Source organism: Aulonocara stuartgranti (genome assembly GCF_965226115.1).
Source record: "Aulonocara stuartgranti genome assembly, chromosome: 17".
Lineage (NCBI taxonomy): Eukaryota > Metazoa > Chordata > Actinopteri > Cichliformes > Cichlidae > Aulonocara > Aulonocara stuartgranti.
In genome coordinates this window covers 4,893,315-4,913,269 of record NC_138953.1, presented here as the reverse complement: position 1 = coordinate 4,913,269, position 19,955 = coordinate 4,893,315, and the positions used below count along the sequence as shown (strand labels likewise).

At 40.7% G+C, this 19,955-nt stretch overlaps 1 protein-coding gene across 10 annotated transcripts in view; it reads left to right on the top strand.

The window, feature by feature from the left end:
- The first annotated feature begins 4,458 nt into the window (after positions 1-4,458).
- The window catches only part of ano2b (anoctamin 2b), a 75,921-nt gene continuing 60,424 nt past the window's right edge, over positions 4,459-19,955 (top strand). For 2 of the 10 annotated variants that reach the window (XM_082510924.1, XM_082510926.1), the window contains exons 1-2: positions 15,423-15,776; positions 19,359-19,769. In XM_082510924.1, the coding sequence (XP_082367050.1) occupies positions 15,744-15,776; positions 19,359-19,769 (444 nt within the window). In that variant the 5' untranslated portion in view covers positions 15,423-15,743. The other 8 variants (XM_082510925.1, XM_082510923.1, XM_082510928.1 and 5 more) reach the window with 8 other exon arrangements.

The window sequence follows — 19,955 nt, the reverse complement described above, 5'->3', positions numbered from 1 at the left end:
ATGTGTGTATTTTTTTCTATGATAAAGAAATCAGTGCAGCAAATTTTAGTTTCATAGTAAATATGTAGGGGAAAAAAACAGAAAACCATTTAATTTGATGAGAGAGTCATAAAGTTACCACAGAACCAGATCCAAGTCAGCAAAAATTCTCTATATTATGTTAAATATAGAGGGATAATATAGATGGATATATAAACCCCTCGTAACAACAGCGAATGCACTTTTGAGAGTATAGTGGTGCAAAAACGATAGGTACAGATCCACAGAGAGGTGAAAGAAGCAGTATGGTTAGATGAGTCATCCTTTGTCATATTCTCAACAAGTGAGGAAATGCATGTTTGGCATCCACCAGGATAACAGCATAGGCCTGAGTGCTTGATCTGAACAGTGAAACAATGCAGTGACTCTGCTGCTTAAGCTTGAATCCATTGAATCCATCCACTGCAAATCAGCGTGCTTTAAATATACAGTATCGTGCTTTCTAACAAACCGAGAGCGAGTCAAATTTACTGATGAGCACACTATTATGGTGATCACATCACAGAGGCTTTGCCTCACATAAATGCTGCGAGTTGTAGAACAGTCAGAAGTATTTCAACAGGGCATATTTCTGCTTCTGAAACAGCAACTAAACGATTTTCAGTAGCTTTTTTTCCAGGGTAAATGTGCACTGTAGCTTTTACAAAATAACTCCCTCGGCTGTGACAGGGCTGTGAGGTTGGTGTGGGAGGGAACTGGAAGAAACTGGAGTGAACTGGAGCATCTAGAATCGATTCCCTCTCTTTCTTTATTATCTCTTGTTCCTCTCCAGGAAGACATGAACCAGATCAGACAACGGGGGAAATCACTCCATTGTCTGTATGCGTGTGTGCGTGCACATGCTTGCGTGCCATCACGTACTGTGTGCATGAATGTGTGTGATCCTGTATAATCTTTGTGAGGAACAGTGGGAGTTTAGGAGCATCGGGTGAGGGTATGACCTGGTTATATTAGGGTTAGGACCTGGTTTGAGGTTAATTAGAAATAATTAGTGTGTGTAGGGCTGTGTAGAACCAAATGTTAAAGACTGCAAAGGCACTAAAATAATTGTGTGTGTGTGACTTGTGCATGCACATGTGCACATATCTGTGTATGCACAACTATGTTAATGTAAATGCTGTTAAACCGTATGTGCATGTATATGCCTATGATGTGTGGGTGTGATTCACTCTGTTTGTGGTGGGTGTTTTGAAGTGGCTTGAAGGGCATAAATATAGATTTGATGCTTTCTCTCTGAATTCGCAGTGTGAGTGTGAAGAGTACATGTTAGCTGTCGAAGATGTCTCCATTCATGCGCTTACCTTTGATCTTTTTTGCCACTGTAGTGTACATTTTTGAAAAATTAGATGTGAAATGAAATTTCATGATAGGTAAACAAAATAATTACCAAACCATTTGTAATATTACTGCATTTTACACATGTATTTCTTGGGGATACTGGCAGAAGAATCTTCCAGACCAACCGAATCAAGAAATCGCTTAAATAGGGGCAAGGTTTAAATAGCAGTTTGCTGATCTGGACCATTCTGGTGTGTGCTAACACAATACCACAATCTTACCAGGAGAGGAGATCCCAGGAAATTCCCCTTAAGAGAAACTGCAAAAAATTCAAGAGCTACATTTCAGACTCTTCAGGCCTCAGCATGTTAAAGATCATGACAATCAAAGAAAGACTAGGAAAGCCTCTTTTCTCTGGAAAAAGAGAAGTTGTATCTTAACAAACCACAAGAACTCTGGAGCAATGTCATTTGAACAGATTGGAGATTGGTTGGCCATAATGCACAGTGCCACGTTTGGCAAAACCAAAATACAGCCTAACAGCACAAATACTTGATTAAAAATGTCAAGCGTGGTGGTGAAGAGGTCATGATTTGGGCTTGATTTGTGGCCACAGGAGCTGGGTACTTTACAGTCACTGAGTCGACAGTTAACTTCTTTGGATAACAAAGAATTCTTGAGTCAAATGTGAGGCTGATAAACCTTGGACAATGATCCCAAGCACAGCAGAAAATCTGCAACAGAAATGCCGAAAAAGAAAAGAAATAGCTCAAAGTTCAGACCTCAACCTGACTGAAATATTATAGATATTATAACAAAATGACAACTGAACTAAAGCAATGTTGTAAAGAACAGTAGGCCAAAATATTATATATTACATATATTAGCTTCACACCCTGTACCTGTATACTTTACATTGCTTCGCCAAATGGTCAACCACATAACCACAGTCTGTAGTCTGAACATGACCTTTTACCGGTTTCCACGATTACAACACCTAGCCGTTAAAATTACAGCCTTTAATATTTAACGCCCTGAACATATCTGTACCCTCTGTAACTGGAGAATGAACGTGGAGTTGTGTCTGAGTACACACACGTGTGTGTCAGTGTGCCACATCAGATACTTTTACTGACAGAATACGAGGGTGCATGAAAGTGTGTGTTAGTGCGTGCATGCATGTGTGTGTGCAACCTGATGCTGCTTCTCGCACTCTATCTGTATTTAGCATCAGTTACCATCGGGTAGAACAATTAGTCACTGAGGAGAGAGGCCAAGCAGGAGGAAGTTTAACACACAAACCTGTAGCTAATTAGATCATTTATTTAATTAATTACTTTCCAAGAGAAGAAATAGAGAAGCAGTAAGGTCGAAATATATGCTTTTACTGATATGCAAATCCCATTTTAACCGTGGTGATTAAAACAGATACTTTGGTCCCATTTATTTAGCTGAATCACAGCTAAATAGTTTGACAGGAATAAAAATTATTTTTGCACTAACAAGGTGGTTCTGCACATCACAGTGTGCAGTATGTTCTTTTTTCTGAGAAAACTGGATAACTGGAGGACAAAAAAAGAAGTGACAGCCCCCCGCCCCCCAAAAAAACCTCCACAGCAGTGAGTATAAGACCTGACGCACAACATGAGAGATGCAGAGAAGACCTGAGAAAAAGCTGAAAGTCAAAGACAAAGGTGTAGCTAGTCATTTTGATTTTAATCGAATGAAGAAATTGTAAAAATGGCCATAAAATCCAAATTGGAAAAAGTAGCTACTAAACAGGACCCACTCAAAATCAGGCCAGCAAAGAAAAACACAGCTAATGTTAACATAACATAACTGACGTCCCCTAGCGACACACAAGAGTATATATTGATATAGGAGACACATAAAAAGGGGAAAACTAACACAAACAACAACCAAAAAGCCCTAACGTAGCATAACAATTTTTTTTACAAACCAACATTTATCATATTTATCATATTTATATAATCACATTTGCCATGACCCTCTCAACCAGCCAACCAGTCCTCTTGAGCTTAGGGAAACACAAGTAGCATTTGAGCCAATGGTGTTGAATTTGATGGAACTGTGAATGCAGATCAAATTTTAGATCTGTAAATCACACTGCACACTGTGCACACACCGGAAATTGAGTAGAAGCATACCTGGAGAGAGAAAACACAACATGCAATGCTATCAGTCATGGATTGGCCTCCCCAGAACCTTAACATACCAAGGAACAAATATCCAAAGAAGAGCTTTGAATGTCCTTCAAGAAGGACATGGAGAGCCATATCTGAAGGCTTCTACTTTCACTGGTTTTTTTTCGCCCTTCCTGACACAACTCCAGAAATAGTTGTGCCTTCTCCCAGGATCAAACTAGAGAACTACTGTTTGTTAGGTGAATTTATAAACCACTACACTATGGAGCCAGTCAAAGAAATGACTAAAAAACTGGCCTAAGAGAGATGTGTAAATGTGGCCATTGCAAATATTTAAACATACTGACTTTCAACCTCATTAAAACTGTACAAAAATTTTAAAAAGATCAAAATCAGGCCACTTCTATAAAATTGTTGCGACTCATAAACAAGTACCACAAGTGATAACACCTGACTCATCTCCATGTCACGATTAAAATGACAAAAGGGAATTAAATGTCGCAAAGGACTCTTTTACACTTCAACCTAGTGCACATATAAAGGTATAGGGCTGTTTTTCACAATCTTGCTTGAACATATATTCTTTATTCTTGCTCTATAATTAGCTAGTAATATCTGGACTTGTTATTGCCCTGTTGAAGGTGCACCTAAAGTCCGTATGTGCTGCTCCTAATGCGAACTGTCACTATCGCGCTCTCTGCTCCTTGTATAATTTTAATTTGTCCCAGGATGCCTCTCTCAGGTCTTAAGTCCTTTAAGACACCACAGGTTTGCAGCTAAATCTAAACAGAAGGCACAGTAATTACTGCACATTTGATGCCCCAATAATCTCCGCTCAAGTATGCGGGGCTATAAACACCCAATCAGCCAGCTGGTCTCTTACCCATGAGCCTGGTGTACAGTGCATTAAGCAAGTGTACACAATAAGCTGAGCTACAGAGTTTCTGTCGCCCTGCCAGCCAGTTGGAGAGGAGCATTATCCCATCAGAGCTAAGCTTCATCAGAGCTTAGGATTGTACTACTGAGTCAGAGTGTTGCTGTTCTTCCTCTTACCTGCTGCTCTCTGCAAAACAGCATGGTTAACTGACTGGCTGACTGGGAACTTATAGGAAACGAGTCTCTGCTTCAGTAACAGAGTTGGTGAAATGGCCTTCCGCAGATCTCCCTCCTCTACCTGTGCAGGTGAGTGCTGCAGACACAGATAGAAAGGCCTTGTCTCTTTCCTTTGTGTGGCCTGTGTGGCCTGTCCCTCCTGTATCTTCACCTAACAAAAGACAGGACCACTGTAGAGTAACCCACCTTTTGTACCTTCCCTGTTCCCCCAGTGTGTGTGTTTGTGTGATTGTGTCAGCAGGCCACGTGGGGCAGCCATCAACAGGCAGCTCTTTACAGCAGGCAGGGTATATGGTTGCATGTGAGTTTAATACAGATATGCAGTCAGGCCCCTCTTGAGCCTCTTGCTGTTCTCAGCTTGTCTCAGAGAGGAAATCCTTTGTCATATTTGAACAGAATTAATCAGTTTTGAGAGATGACTGTTTCTCAGACATGTGCTCTCTCGAGGTAAGCCTCAGGCAGAGCAGTAATCCCAATTTATTTACATGGCTGACTGCTGCTGTGATTCACTGTTAGTCAGGCGAGGAGCCTCCTGGGCCTAAGGTGAAATTTTATTTTTGGGTTTAAACAGCAGGATACTGGCAAGGCAACATTCTCAGAAACTCAGAAAGACATAGGTTAAAAGAAACCGTCCTTTTATGCCCCACCACCCCCACCTGGAGGCTTTCTCTCCCAAAGTCAATAAGAGAATAATGACTGATAATTTATAACTGTCTTTGATCTACTGCCCATGCTACCTTCTTTTTCATTTAATAGTGTGTACAGTATATGTGCATAAAAATACAGACACATGAATGAATCTGAAAGACACAAGCAGAAATCTGTAGTTTTTCTTGGGGGAAAGACATGGTGTGACATAAGGTATTGCCGTTGGTAACTGCAATACCTTATGGTAACTGTGAAGCATGGTGGCTTTGGCCTGCTTTGTTACCTCAAAGCCTGGATGCCTCTAATTGCTGGGAGAAAGCCATTTACCCATATTGTCCATAACAGAGAAAGTCCTTTAGCCAACATTTTGCAAGACTTGTACTGAATAATTTGTTTAATTATTAAGTTATTCAGGTAACATATTGGTACATTAAAAAACTAGTTCTATATGATATTAGACACAAAATACCTTTTACTTCACAGAAAAGTGCCTTCTCGTGGATTAAACATTACCATTATGTAGGCTGGACCATGACTGGTCTTCAAACCATTAACTAAGACTGATATACAAAACCCATCAAGAAATGTGAAATTCATTTTTCATCAAAGGGGACTTTGATATGTGACAAAAATTCTTGTGCAATTCAGCCCAGCTCAGTGCTCAGCTAATGGTGGAAGTCTCCAGCGCTGTAACACAATCATTTTTCCCTCTAATTAGTAGTTAATAACATAAAACCAAATAAGACACTGTTCAGGCAGATGTGTCCGTGCAATCAGGCAACTAGAGCTGAGGCAGCATGTACTAAAAGCATCAGCATTAAGTCTATGTGCCGTGCTGCTGCCCATTAGCTGTTCTCTGAAAGGTGCCCTTTGTCTCTGCCATTAGAAATCAGTGTGAAAATAGAGAGAGAGTTTATCTTACACAATCATTCTGAGAAACAGACGCTGGATGAAACTGCAAGAGCTTCTGGTATAAAGCAACAAGGAAAGTGAGGAAGCTTTTTTATGTCAGGCACCTCAAAAGAGATACAGCGTCCCAATTTAGAATAATATGTCTCATGGGACACTCCTTGCAGTGCAATCTCTGAACACAAAATACAGAATAAACGTTTTGTATTCACATATTTTCCAATCAATTTTCAGAGTACAGAGATTAAGCTATCACTTTTTCAGATTTGGACCCCCGCATGCTCCCTCTAAGACCCCCTGCTGCTCCCGAGAAACCATTTCATGAACAGTTTGTCATTTGCAAAAAATATATTTAATTACCTGCTGTGTTCTTTTAAGTTGGACTGCCTGTTGGTGTGTATGGCATCAGGGCCATAGGGGACACCTCGGGTAGCAGGGATAACCACAAAGGTGGTTTGGAGTGTATTGAATGGTATTTATTAGAGCCCGAATGAATGATTTTGGCATCTTTTATGGTTTTGGGGGGATACAATATTAGCTTATTAGCAGATATTTGTTGTATAAATGCACAGATACTGTTTGTCCACACACTGAGTTATACTGAGCAGAGAAAATGATGGGGTCATTATGTCACAAGCTAGTTCGCAACTTAATGTAAAGACCGCACTTGACTCATCACCTGCGCGGCTGTGATGCTACTCTGCGATGTGCCGCAGAGAGTGCTGCAAGCAAGGAGTTGGAGCTGCTCTCCTGCTCAAACTGTGTGATGACCATTGTTTGATGACACTTTCGGAATAACCCCTGGCATGTTTTTCTGCATTATGTTGTGTAATGTTGAACAAGCTGATATCTGTGTTAGGCCAATATCAGATGATAATATTGTCAGGCTGTCCTGTGAAGATATGTTTATGTTCTGTGGACTGAATCTGTCAGTACAGTAGTTTTGCAGCTGTGTAAAACTGTTGCAGGTGTTTATTAAAGGTCATGTATGAAGATGGGCGTGGTCTGGCTCAGGACTACTACTATATCGCTGGTACACATTCTTTTTAATTACCTCTGCCAAAGAGGTCATGTTTTTTTAAGCATTTGCATATCATACTGTCTGTAAACATGGCAGCTCACAAAGATTTAAATGAATTCTGATGGCTTACATCCAACAAGATCTCCGAGGTCAACCCAATGATTTATTGGTTGAAAATTGTAACCACACCAGCCCAGGACCTCCACATCCAGCAGGTTCACCTCCAAGATCGTCTGAGACCAGCCACCCAGACAGCTGCTGGAACAATTGGTTTGCACAACCAAACAATTTCTGCACAAACTGTCAGAAACCGTCTCAGGGACGCTCAACTGCATGCCCGTCGTCCTCATCGGGGTCTTGACCTGACTCCAGCTCGTCGCCGTAACAGACTTGTGTGGGCAAATGCTCACATTCGATGGCGTCTGGCACGTTGGAGAGGTGTGCGCTTCACGGATGAATCATGGTTCACATTGTTCAGGGCAAATGGCAGCTGAGAATGTCCCAGTTCTTGCATGCCCAGCATACTCACCGGACATGTCACCCATTGAGCATGTTCGGGATGTGCTTGACCGGCGTATACGACAGCGTGTACCAGTTCCCATGAATATCCAACAACCTCGCACAGCCATTGAAGTGGAGTGGACCAACATTCCACAGGCCACAATTGACAATCTGATAGACTCCATGCGACGATGTGTTGCACTGCATGAGGCAAATGGTGGTCACACCAGATACTGACCGGTTCTGGGTCCCCAGACCCCCAGTAGAACAAAAAACTGTAAACTTCCAGGGTGGCCTTTTGTTGTGGGCAGTCTGAGGTACACCTGTGGACTACTCATGATGTCAGATCAGCATCCTGATGTGGCACACCTGTGAGGTGGGATGGATTATCTCAATATAGCAGATGTGCCCACTACCACACATTTGGACTGATTTGTGACCACTGTTTGGGAGGGATGGTTATATTGTGTATCTGGAATGAATTTTAGGTCTCTACGTCCATCCCATGGGGAATGGGAGCAAAAACAAAAGTGTTGCGTTTATATTTTTGTTCAGTGTATATGCATATAGGGAATGATATAGGGTGATTCTAAATGTCACTAAATGTCACTACTTTGGACCTCTGACCTCGTCTTCAAAGTCAAATAAGGTTAAAAATTCAGAAATTTTCCATTTATCTTTAAAACGATGCTGAAAATTCTACTGTCTTTGTTCGTATTGTATTGTATGTAGGAAATGATGCAGTTATGTGGGGGTTTTGACTATCACATTATAGTTTGCATCCAAATATCATCTCACATTTAACCTCAGATCTCACTTTTACATTTCACATCTGCCTTTCTTTTAATTGTTAAGAGAAATTATTAAGAGAAAGAGAATGAACTGCCTTGTTACAGTATTTAGAAATATACTGTAGTATGATATTATATAATAACCTAAAAATATTCTTTACAAATAAACACCTATTATCCGTGACCTACTCCTACATAATGTTTGTGTAATCAAAGAAAACAGATGTTATACTACCCTTAACTCATTTTTGCTGCACTACAACTTTTTTGGTCATCTGTGTTTGAAGCTTGTGAGCTTTGTGTCTCTTCTTGTGCCCTTATGTTTCTTCCTGCTATTCCCTGAGTAAGAGTATTCTTTTAAACACTTTCATTTAATCTAATTTTGACTGTACATATTTGTTCTGAGCGTTTTTACTTTTTTGGGGCGTGTGGTGTTCATCAAAGTAAAGGTAAAATTTGAAGATGGGTGTAGTTGGAGAACTTGCTAAGATGATCTCAAGTTCATGTTTTATTTGACAATTTAGACACACTAAGTAGGGCTTTACATAAATATATAGTTTATGGGGATATTCTCAATAATTTCCCCCTCCTACCAGATTTAAATTGGCGACCTTCCAGTGACAGGCCTGCCTCTTGCACCTCCAGGCTACTGTGATGCTATATACAGTGGGGCAAAAAAGTATTTAGTCAGCCACCGATTGTGCAAGTTCCCCCACTTAAAATGATGACAGAGGTCAGTAATTTGCACCAGAGGTACACTTCAACTGTGAGAGACAGAATGTGAAAAAAAAATCCATGAATTCACATGGTAGGATTTGTAAAGAATTTATTCGTAAATCAGGGTGGAAAATAAGTATTTGGTCACCTCAAACAAGGAAAATCTCTGGCTCTCACAGACCTGTAACGTCTTCTGTAAGAAGCTTTTCTGTCCCCCACTCGTTCCCTGTATGAATGGCACCTGTTTGAACTCATCATCTGTATAAAAGACACCTGTCCACAGCCTCAAACAGTCAGACTCCAAACTCCGCCATGGCCAAGACCAAAGAGCTTTCGAAGGACACCAGGAAAAGTATTGTAGACCTGCACCAGACTGGGAAGAGTGAATCTACAATAGGCAAGCAGCTTGGTGTGAAAAAAATCAACTGTGGGAGCAATCATCAGAAAATGGAAGACATACAAGACCACTGATAATCTCCCTCGATCTGGGGGTCCACGCAAGATCTCATCCCGTGGGGTCAAAATGATCATGAGAACGGTGAGCAAAGATCCCAGAACCACACGGGGGGACCTGGTGAATGACCTGCAGAGAGCTGGGACCAAAGTAACAAAGGTCACCATCAGTAACACACTACAACGGCAGGGAATCAAATCCCGCAGTGCCAGACGTGTTCCGCTGCTGAAGCCAGTGCATGTCCAGGCCCGTCTGAAGTTTGCCAGAGAGCACATGGATGATACAGCAGAGGATTGGGAGAATGTCATGTGGTCAGATGAAACCAAAGTAGAACTTTTTGGTATAAACTCAACTCGTCGTGTTTGGAGGAAGAAGAATACTGAGTTGCATCCCAAGAACACCATACCTACTGTGAAGCATGGGGGTGGAAACATCATGCTATGGGGCTGTTTTTCTGCCAAGGGGACAGGACGACTGATCCGTGTTAAGGACAGAATGAATGGGGCCATGTATCGTGAGATTTTGAGCCAAAACCTCCTTCCATCAGTGAGAACTTTGAAGATGAAACGAGGCTGGGTCTTCCAACATGACAATGATCCAAAACACACCGCCCGGGCAACAAAGGAGTGGCTCCGTAAGAAGCATTTGAAAGTCCTGGAGTGGCCTAGCCAGTCTCCAGACCTCAACCCCATAGAAAATCTGTGGCGGGAGTTGAAAGTCCGTGTTGCTCGGCGACAGCCCCAAAACATCACTGCTCTCGAGAAGATCTGCATGGAGGAATGGGCCAAAATACCAGCTACTGTGTGTGCAAACCTGGTAAAGACCTATAGTAAACGTTTGACCTCTGTTATTGCCAACAAAGGTTATGTTACAAAGTATTGAGTTGTATTTTTGTTATTGACCAAATACTTATTTTCCACCCTGATTTACAAATAAATTCTTTACAAATCCTACCATGTGGATTCATGGATTTTTTTTTCACATTCTGTCTCTCACAGTTGAAGTGTACCTCTGGTGCAAATTACTGACCTCTGTCATCATTTTAGGTGGGGGAACTTGCACAATCAGTGGCTGACTAAATACTTTTTTGCCCCACTGTGTGTATATATATATATATATATATATATATATATATATATATATATAAAATTGTGTGCTTGAAATCCTAAAAACATTTTACCCCTCTTGACCTCACGGATAGATCTCATTGTCATACCATATTTTTTAGCATGGTGCAACTATTTGGATGACCAAGAGAAAGAGCTGTCCGTGGTACTGAAATGAGAGCACAGCACGTGGCCTGGTGCGTTACTATGGCTACAGTTGTCTGTATCCCTAAAATAACCATACACACACACAGAGAGTAACCTTATTACAAAAAAATGGCAATCTGTTCAGTTCCTGATAGCACAGTGGTCACACTGATAAAAGCGGACAAATATCGTTTTTGTCACTAATGCTCTCAAACTCCCTCCGAGGTACCATTTGGAAAATCAGCACTCAGTGCTATGCAACAAGTAACCTGCTGTTTTTTTCTTCCTTCGTGCCCTTAATGCAGGATAAAAATGAAGTCTACACGTTTACAGTATTTTTTTTGTTTCTTGTTTTTTTTTTCTTTGTGTTACAATGTGTCCTTTGTGCTCTGAGGCAAATTGAGAAGTTGGCACTTTGTAGGCTTGTCTTTTGTAAAGTGCTTTGAGACAAACTTTGTGATTGACTGACACATGCATCAATTTGCACAGTGGGAAACAAAGCTCCACCGGGCCACTTTGCATATTTGCAGCTCCAAATACAGAGAAAACTGGCTGAAAATGTTGAACGCAAGACTGCCAAACCTGTGTGACACACTGACCTGGGGATAAAATAGTGTATATACCCATTTTCAAAAGGACAGATGGCAGCATGTTTATTGGTGGGTCACCTTACTTTTTGAAGCTGAGTATATATTATGTTGCATTATGGAGAAGAAATGCAGTAAACAAAAGCTTAAGATAGTGAAGAATGGTGGAACAAAACAGTTCTGGGATATAAATGACCTTACTGAGAGTTAGAGATGATACCTTCCATTCTCTTCTGCTTACCCAATTCAGTGTCACTGGAGTGCTGGAGCCTATCCCGACTGTCACAGGGTGAGAAGACAGGCTACAACCTGGACAGGATGCTAGAATTTCACAGGAGAAAATACTAGAATTATTTATGTATTTAATATACACCAAGCAAATGTTTCGAATGTTTTAAACTTTTTAAACAGATACAGTGCATCCAGAAAGTATTCACATCCTTTGCTCAGCACCTTGTTGAAGCACCTCTGATAGTAACTACAGACTCTTTTTCATTAGGATGCTACAAGCTTGGCACACCTATTTTTGGGAATTCTCTCCCATTCTTTTTTTGCAGAACCTTTCAAGCTCATCAGGTAGGATAGGAAGTGTCGGTGCCATTTCTCAAGAGAGGTTCAAGTCTCAGCTCTGGCTTGACTGGTCAAGGACATTCACAGAATGATTTTAAAGCCACTCCTTTATCTTGGCTGTCCAGAGTGCTCAGGAGCAGGTTTTCATCAAGGATGTCTTTGTACATCGCTGCATCCATCTTTCCCCAACCGTAACCAGCCTCCCAGCTGCCTCCCAGCTGCTGAAAAACATCCCCACAGCATTAAACTGCCACCACCATGCTTCACTCTAGGGATAGTATCGGCTAGGTGATGAGTGGTGCTGGTTTCCTCCTGACATGAAGCTTGGTATTCCTTTTTTTTTTTAATCAGATCGGAGAATTCTGTTTCCCATGGTCTAAGAGTCCTTCAGGGGGCTTTGTCAAACTCCAGGCATACTGCCATGTACCTTTTTCAAAGGCGTGGCTTTCTTCTGGCCACTCTACCATACGGGCCTGATTGGTGGAGTGCTGCAGAAATGATTGTCCTTTTGAGAGATCCTCCTTTCTCCACAGAGTAAAACTAGAACTCTGGATCGCTCACTTCTTCCCTTTATGGATGTTGGAGCCGACTGTGCTCATTGGGACCTTAAATACAGGAGAATTTTTCTATACCCTTGCCCTGATCTGTGCCTCGATACAATCCTGTCTAGAGGTCTACAGGCAGTTTCTTGGATTTTTGGTTTGTGCTTTGACATGAACTGTACATGACTGAATCTTGTATAGACAGGTGTGTCCCTTTCCAAGCCATGTCCAATCAACTTAACACAAGTGGACTCAAGTTGTAGAAACATCAGAGAGATGATCAGTGGAAACAGGATGCACCTATGCTCAGTTTGGAGTGTACCTGTTATATTGTTGTATTTGCTTTTTTAATACATTTTCAAGAATTTCTCTTTGTCATTATGGGGGATTTTGTGTAGAATTTTGAGGTGAAAAATGAATGAAATCTATACAAGAATAAGGCTGTAACATGACAAAATGTTGAAGAAAAGAAGTGCTGTGAATACTGTATCTGTATGTAAATGTACAAAATATGTAGACCAAGGAAAAGCTTTCAGGCACTGGAACCTTTCTAGTTTCTGTTTGTAGTACACCTGTCGTCCCAGTTTTATTGACTGGGCTTGTATGAGCAGTCTTTGGTTACATGCAGGTAAACAGTCCAGGTGGAGAGTAAAAGAGCGATTTCATTTCAAACACATCTGCTGTCATGTGATGGTAGACACTAACTTTAAAAACTGTACAAACGATTAGTTTTGAACTGGATAGCCATTATCTGCTATCCACAGATCCTGGCTAAGTGAACAGACCAGCAGGTGTGTTCCACAATAGTCTGCAGCTTAGCATTAAAACATAAGTCAGACAGAAACAATTGGACAATGGTCGCACAGCCTGACTGGCGACCTGTCCAGGTTGTACCCTGCCTCTCACCCTAAGACAGCTAGAATTGGTCTAGTTTGCTTCAAATGTAACTAAATTTGTTGTTAAGTTCTTAGGAAGTTTGCAGGTTAACATGTTTAATCTTAATTGTGGTCAGTTTGGGGTTTTACGGAGAGATTATGTGTTGAACTATGTCTTGATGGGGAAACAGCAATTTCCTGAGACCTGGAAGCCAGTAACTTCAGAAACTCACTGCACCTGGTTACTCAAGTCACACAGTGAGTGTGACTTTACATGAAATCACACACATGAGACTTGTGTTTCATAATAGACAGATTTTTCTACATATACATAAATTACAGCTAGCTCATTGTTGTTTCTTCAGTAATTGTATTAAATAAAACTGATATGTGAACAATATCAGTTCACAAACAGTTGAATAATCTGCAGCTGTGTTTAATTTCCAAAATAAATGTCTTGCAGAGTCATGGCCTAATGGTGCAGGCTTCAAGCGAGTGGCCACAGTACTCAGCGAATCTTCCTCAATCCATAGTGATGCGCTGTGCTACCTGAACAAGGACATGTCCGGGATTGGACTGGAACCCATGTCCTACAGCACCCTGGAGCCTGGACCTTATAGAGAAGAACAATGGGCTGAGGAATCACAAAGTCTGCTACAGGTAACTACAGGACCAGAGAAAATGTGCATGTGTGGGGAACTATAATAACATGCTTAAAAAGCTATAATATTTTTTGGGGAACCAGTCTAATGTTTTTTTCCCCCTTTCATTCTTTCGTTACCAACTTCCTCAACTAAGCCAATCACGTAATATTTCCTGTGAGCTCATGTGTTTCATTGCATTGCATCATTGTATGATTTATCATGTCTCATTAAAATGACCCCAGATAAGACTGTGATAATGATGAAGGAGGCCAGTCTCTGAGGTTTAATGATGTTTGTTCCTGTACTCTTTCAAAATAAAAGTCGCATCTGAGATATTTGAACAGCCTAGAATCACCTCGGACTGACTTTGAGAAGAAGTTTAAAATGATTGTAAGAGTAAGGAAAAGACTTGAGCTCAATCTGTGTGTGTGTGTGAGTGTGTGTGTGTGTGTGTGTGTGTGTGTGTGTGTGTGTGTGCGTGTGTGTGTGTGTGTGTGTGTGTGTGGGGGGGGGGGGGGGTTCTACAATACACCCTTTATAATGCATCAAAACACAGTTAACAGAACATGTATATACTGATGCAACACAAAATGTGCTCACTTCTCTTTCTTTTCTTTGCATACCGTTTCCTTACACTTGTACGTTAGTCCCTCCATCACACAAGTACAAGCGCACAAAAAGAAAGAAAAATCGTTCAAAATTTAAATTGGAAAAACTGGCATGCTGTGAAAAGCACAGATATGCTGCTGGGGCACAAAAGCACTGTTTCAAAAACATTTTGTTGCTTTAATGATGTGAAAACACAGGTCTCCCTGCAAGTTACATCACCGAAGTGTGGAAACAGCCAATGCTGCTCCCTCTCTCCACGCTGCAAAAAGTGTCCATCCTAACCATCTTACCCAAAACTAAAAATGAAAAGTAACAAACACTTTGGGGAGTCCTATATTTTACTGTAAATAAACTTGGTCTTTTTTTCAGGTGGTTGAATGTCATATACACTAAAAAAAGAAAAGAAAAAGAAAAATCTACCCAAAATGCTGATTTTAACTAATAATGTAAAATGTCCACGTAATTTTGTTAGGTACAATAGGTACAATGTAAAATGTAATTTTACATTCAGGTTAAAGATTAAGTATGTAAATAAATTAATCTTTGAATATAGCGACGTGTATACTCAAAAAAGGGAAAAAATATTCAAATTAAAAAACTCAAATTAACTGAGGGTGATTTTCTTTTTTGAGTATACATGTCGCTATGAGCAGCAAGACGAAAACAACATATTGGAGATGGGCATTTTTTACAGCGTGGGACGCTCCGTGCCAAAAGCGCAGGCAGCGCGCAGCCAGCCTCCAGATCACACAGTTGGATAGATGGGTATCACCAGCATGTGATCAGGCTGCCGATTGCATACGAACTGCCTCATACATCTGACAGACAAAGAAAATAATGAAACCTGAGACACTCGATCCGTCGCTCCACCTGGACTGTCGACTAACTGGAGTGACTTCATGAATCTGATGGGAGGGATGGGAGGGATGATGAATCCGGAGGTATTTTTCTGCCTAAACCGCCAACTTTCACTCCTGCTCTTCTTCTTCTCCCACTACTCCTCTGTGTGTCTTTAAAGCGCAACAGCATGCAGGTCTCCCCGAGTGAAGACAAGATCCCAGTAAGTACAACGACAGCCTCCCCGCACGCCGCTTCTCTTGGTCTTCTGGTCGTGGTCTGGAGTTAGTTTTTACTACACCTCAGTGTTCGTGACATATTTACGACTCTCTATGGTAGTTTTCATATTCGTTTTACATTTGGTGACATTGCCGAAAGCTCGGCTTTAATTTTTGATTTGAAGTGTTTCTCCATCTAATATATTTACTTGGAACCTATAATTAGTTAATTTGTCCATGGGGCTACAAGAAACGTAAGACGACGCTTTCGATTATACGTGAGAACATCATAATTGGCTATCATATACCACTTTATGATGAGCAGACAGGTGAGGCTCAGTAAAAGGTTTGGCAACCTCCAGGGAAGGTCTTCCCAGGAGTTTTCATTAAGCTCTTAACAGAACAACAACTACCGGGGGATTCTTGGTACTGGTTAAACTAAAGCAACTAAAAATCCCTGCACACCTGTCTCTCTCGCTCTGTTATGTGTGAGCAAACACAAGCACTATAGTGAAGCTCCAGGAGCGTGACTGTAGCAGCGTTTGTGTCCTGCAGAGTAGTGCAGACAATATGTATTGTTGTGCGGTTATGCAGTCAAAATAATTAGAGCTTTCGTAAGTAATTTGAGTAATAGTCTATAGACTTTGTACACATGCAGAAAACAGTTTTTGTAATAGCAACTGTAGCTGAAGCACAAGAACACCCGAGACATTAGGAACAATGCGCTGGAGTAATTTACACCGTTACACAGGTGTCTGTTGATTAGACCCAAGTCGGTCGGCGCTATACTAACTCAGCTTTTCTTGGGAGTCCGCTCAGCAGCGACTTTTAAAGTTCACATGGAGTGTTGTAAACTAAGTGGAATCTGAAAGTGAAGACACGGCTCAAAGGTGAAATAGGGTCTTTCATCCAGCAGGTGCAGCTAATTAGCTTGATAGAAAGAAACTCCTTGAATAAACTACACCGATAAGCTAATCTGGTGAGACTTGGCAATACATGCTTCAGGAACATCTAAACTTGTTTTGACTTGCCTGAGCCATGAAATAAGTCGGTAATGCACACCTTCCTGAATTTGCACTCATTCGGTTTGTTCTACCGTACTAGACAGGAATTCAAATGTCTAAAAAAGGCCTAGCTGTTTGGTGTGCTGTCTGTTTGGTTAACAATTGGCAAGTTAAAGGTAGCTAAGGGAATTATTATTATTATTAATTATTGTTTTGGTCTTTTTTTTTTTTTTTAGTTGCTTCAGTCATTTACTGCAATGTGTTTGCCAGGGGTGTGTCCAGAAGAAGGGCATGGGGTGGCACTGCTTCTCCCAAAAAGGAACAATTTCTGTCATGCTTGTTTCTTTGCCTCTATTCTACTATATATTGCATTAAAATATTATTATTTTTTATTTAGCTTCTAATCACATTGTTTTAAATCATGCTACTCAACAACATATAGGAAATTAAAACCATCAGCTGCATCATTAAAGTGATATAGAGTACACATTACTGAACTGGTAATCATGACATCCTCTACTTAGGATGAATTACAGATACTAGTGTTTAAAAAAAATGCACCAGTAAAACTTCAAGAACTGGTTCATTTTATTTACTCAAGTAAAAGTGGAAAATGAGCAGGTTCTGAAATGTACTCTAGAAAAGTTTAAAAAGTAGCTCTTTGGAGGATGTTTCTACTACCTATTTAACTCTAGTATCTATTTTTATGCAAAGCAAACTGAATTTTGTGCTATATTAATGTCACATAAAAATAATATTAGTAGACAGGAATACAAATATGATTTCTGTCTAAATTGTAATTCTAATAAAGGTACTCAACTTGAGACAGGTAAGCAGAACATGAGCAGAGAAAAGGAAGGAGAAAAAAATAGCTCCATTTTCTGTTGCCTGCATTGTAGAGGGTGACTTTCCCTCTAAACAAGAAAATGAGTAGGGTAATAATAATAATAATAATAATAATAATAATAATAATAATAATAATGGGTACAGGTTAAAGTGGGATTCAGCAGGTGGGGGAAACCTAAAATCAGCTGAAATGGCCCAACATCGGAACAAGAATCACAACTCACAATAATTTTTATCGAGAGGTCAAGTAGATTTTCTTAATGTACCTGCTGTGATCAGTTGATTGGGGATACTGCAGCTCTGAGGTTTACTGATCTTTGTGGATATACACTGAATTTAATACGATGTCAGCAGGTGTTTCATGAGTTGTCCTGATTAATCTCCATCCTCTACACTGACAGTATGCTGTTTATGCTGTCTTTATACTCTAGGGCATACAGTTGGCATGGAAGGTGGAATTCAGCTAATGAATCTAAGCATCATCATCATTTAACTAAATTAATCTCTGGTGCCCTTTAAACCATGCCTCATTTTGATTTGCTGCATGTTTCACAATATGAAAACCCCCCATAATACCACAAAAACATGAGGACTTGCATGCAAGCTTTACATTTCCATTGATCAAACACAACTGAGCAGTTCTTACCTTTAAATCTAACTTCTCTTCTTCCTCTCCTGTCCTGTCTTTTTTATCTTTCTCCATTTCTGAGTGAAGTTCACTCTTTCTTTTCTCTCACTATGGAAAAAAAGGATAAGGCCTACACTGTTGTCTCAAAGTTGCTCTTGTAATGTAGTTTTCAATCAGCTTTAGTGATATTAAGTATTGGCAAATTCAACAAAATTACTTTCAATAGTGATGCTAGCTTTTTCTAGCTATATCATATCAGATATTTCTAAAAACCAAGCTGTTAAACTTAGCATGTTTTTTCTTTCTTTTCTTTTTTTAGTGTACTAGTCTATTTCATGCTCAAATAGTTTAAAATGTAAGCACTTTGTGATCGTTCATGTACATCTTCTCTCTCCCTTGGTCTCTGTTTTGTCCTGTTTCTGGTCATGGCAGATGGTTACCCCCTCCCTGAGCCTGAATCTACTGGAGGTTTCTTCCTGTTAAAAGTAGTTTTTCCTTCTATTCTCACCAAGTGTTTGCTCATGAGGGATTGTTTGACTGTTGGGGTTTTCTCCAGAATACTCTGGTCTTTACTTTACAGTATAAAGATGACACTCGCTGTGATTTGGCGTTATGTGAAAAAACCTGATGTGTATTCAACCGAAGCACAGTGTGTGTTTAGGTTAAAGTGTAACAGAGTAATACAACAACATACATTGCATCGCTATACTGCTGTCTGGTAAGAAATCTCCCATCATGCTCAGAGTATAGAGCTTTGCCTCTTGTGTCCTCCATGTTTAGTCTCGCTCTCTGCTTTCCCTCTGTCTAAATAAAGAATAAAACAGCCAAAGGTGAGCTGACTGCCCACTCTGCTGCTGAAGGTTCTCACTTCAGTGATTTTGAGAACCTGCCAAAAGCCACTTGTGGTTGTGTGCACTGACACTGCAGTAATGTTTAAGTTCATTCAAACACTTATTACATAACTCCACTGCTGCTTAAAGGTGTTGTATGCTCTCTATAACCAGTTTGTATTTGACTGGGATACGCTACAATAATTATTCTAAATCTTTTAGGTTTTTTAATATATAGTGCACCAGTATTGATGTTTGCTTGATATTTATATTTTACAGGTCATGGGATCAACTTCAGGTCCTCATGCCATCGGAGAAGGCCTTTACTTCAGTGACGGCCGACGGAAAGTCGACTATGTTCTGGTCTTTCATCAGCGAAGGCACACCTCGATACGATCTCCTGCTAGTGCCTCCGTTTCACAAGACCGGTTATCTATTGTTTCTAATGGCAACTTTCCTTCAATGGCGGCCTCAGATGTGGCACCAGGTGGAAGTGGTGGTGGTGGTGGAGGCGGCGGCGGCGGCATTCCAGGAGGGGAGGGTGCGGGCGCCAGCGAGGTGTTCATGGAGCTTGGAGGAGCAGGAGATGGCGAGCCAATGGAGCCCGGTGACCATGAGATGCGTCTAATCAGGCAGGAGTTTGAGGCTAACCTACTAGAGGCTGGTTTGGAGATTGAGAGAGACAGAGAGGTGAGTGTGTGTATGGTCATGCTAAGCTTCTTTTATTCTCATTTGCACAACACTGGCTAAATTTAATGCAGCTGACAGGTAGGCTTTAACAGACACTTTCCAAAGACATGTAGTTAGTGGGATCAGGTTAAATGGTCATTCTAAATGGTGTCAGTTGGCGACCTGTCCAGGGGGTACCCCACCTCT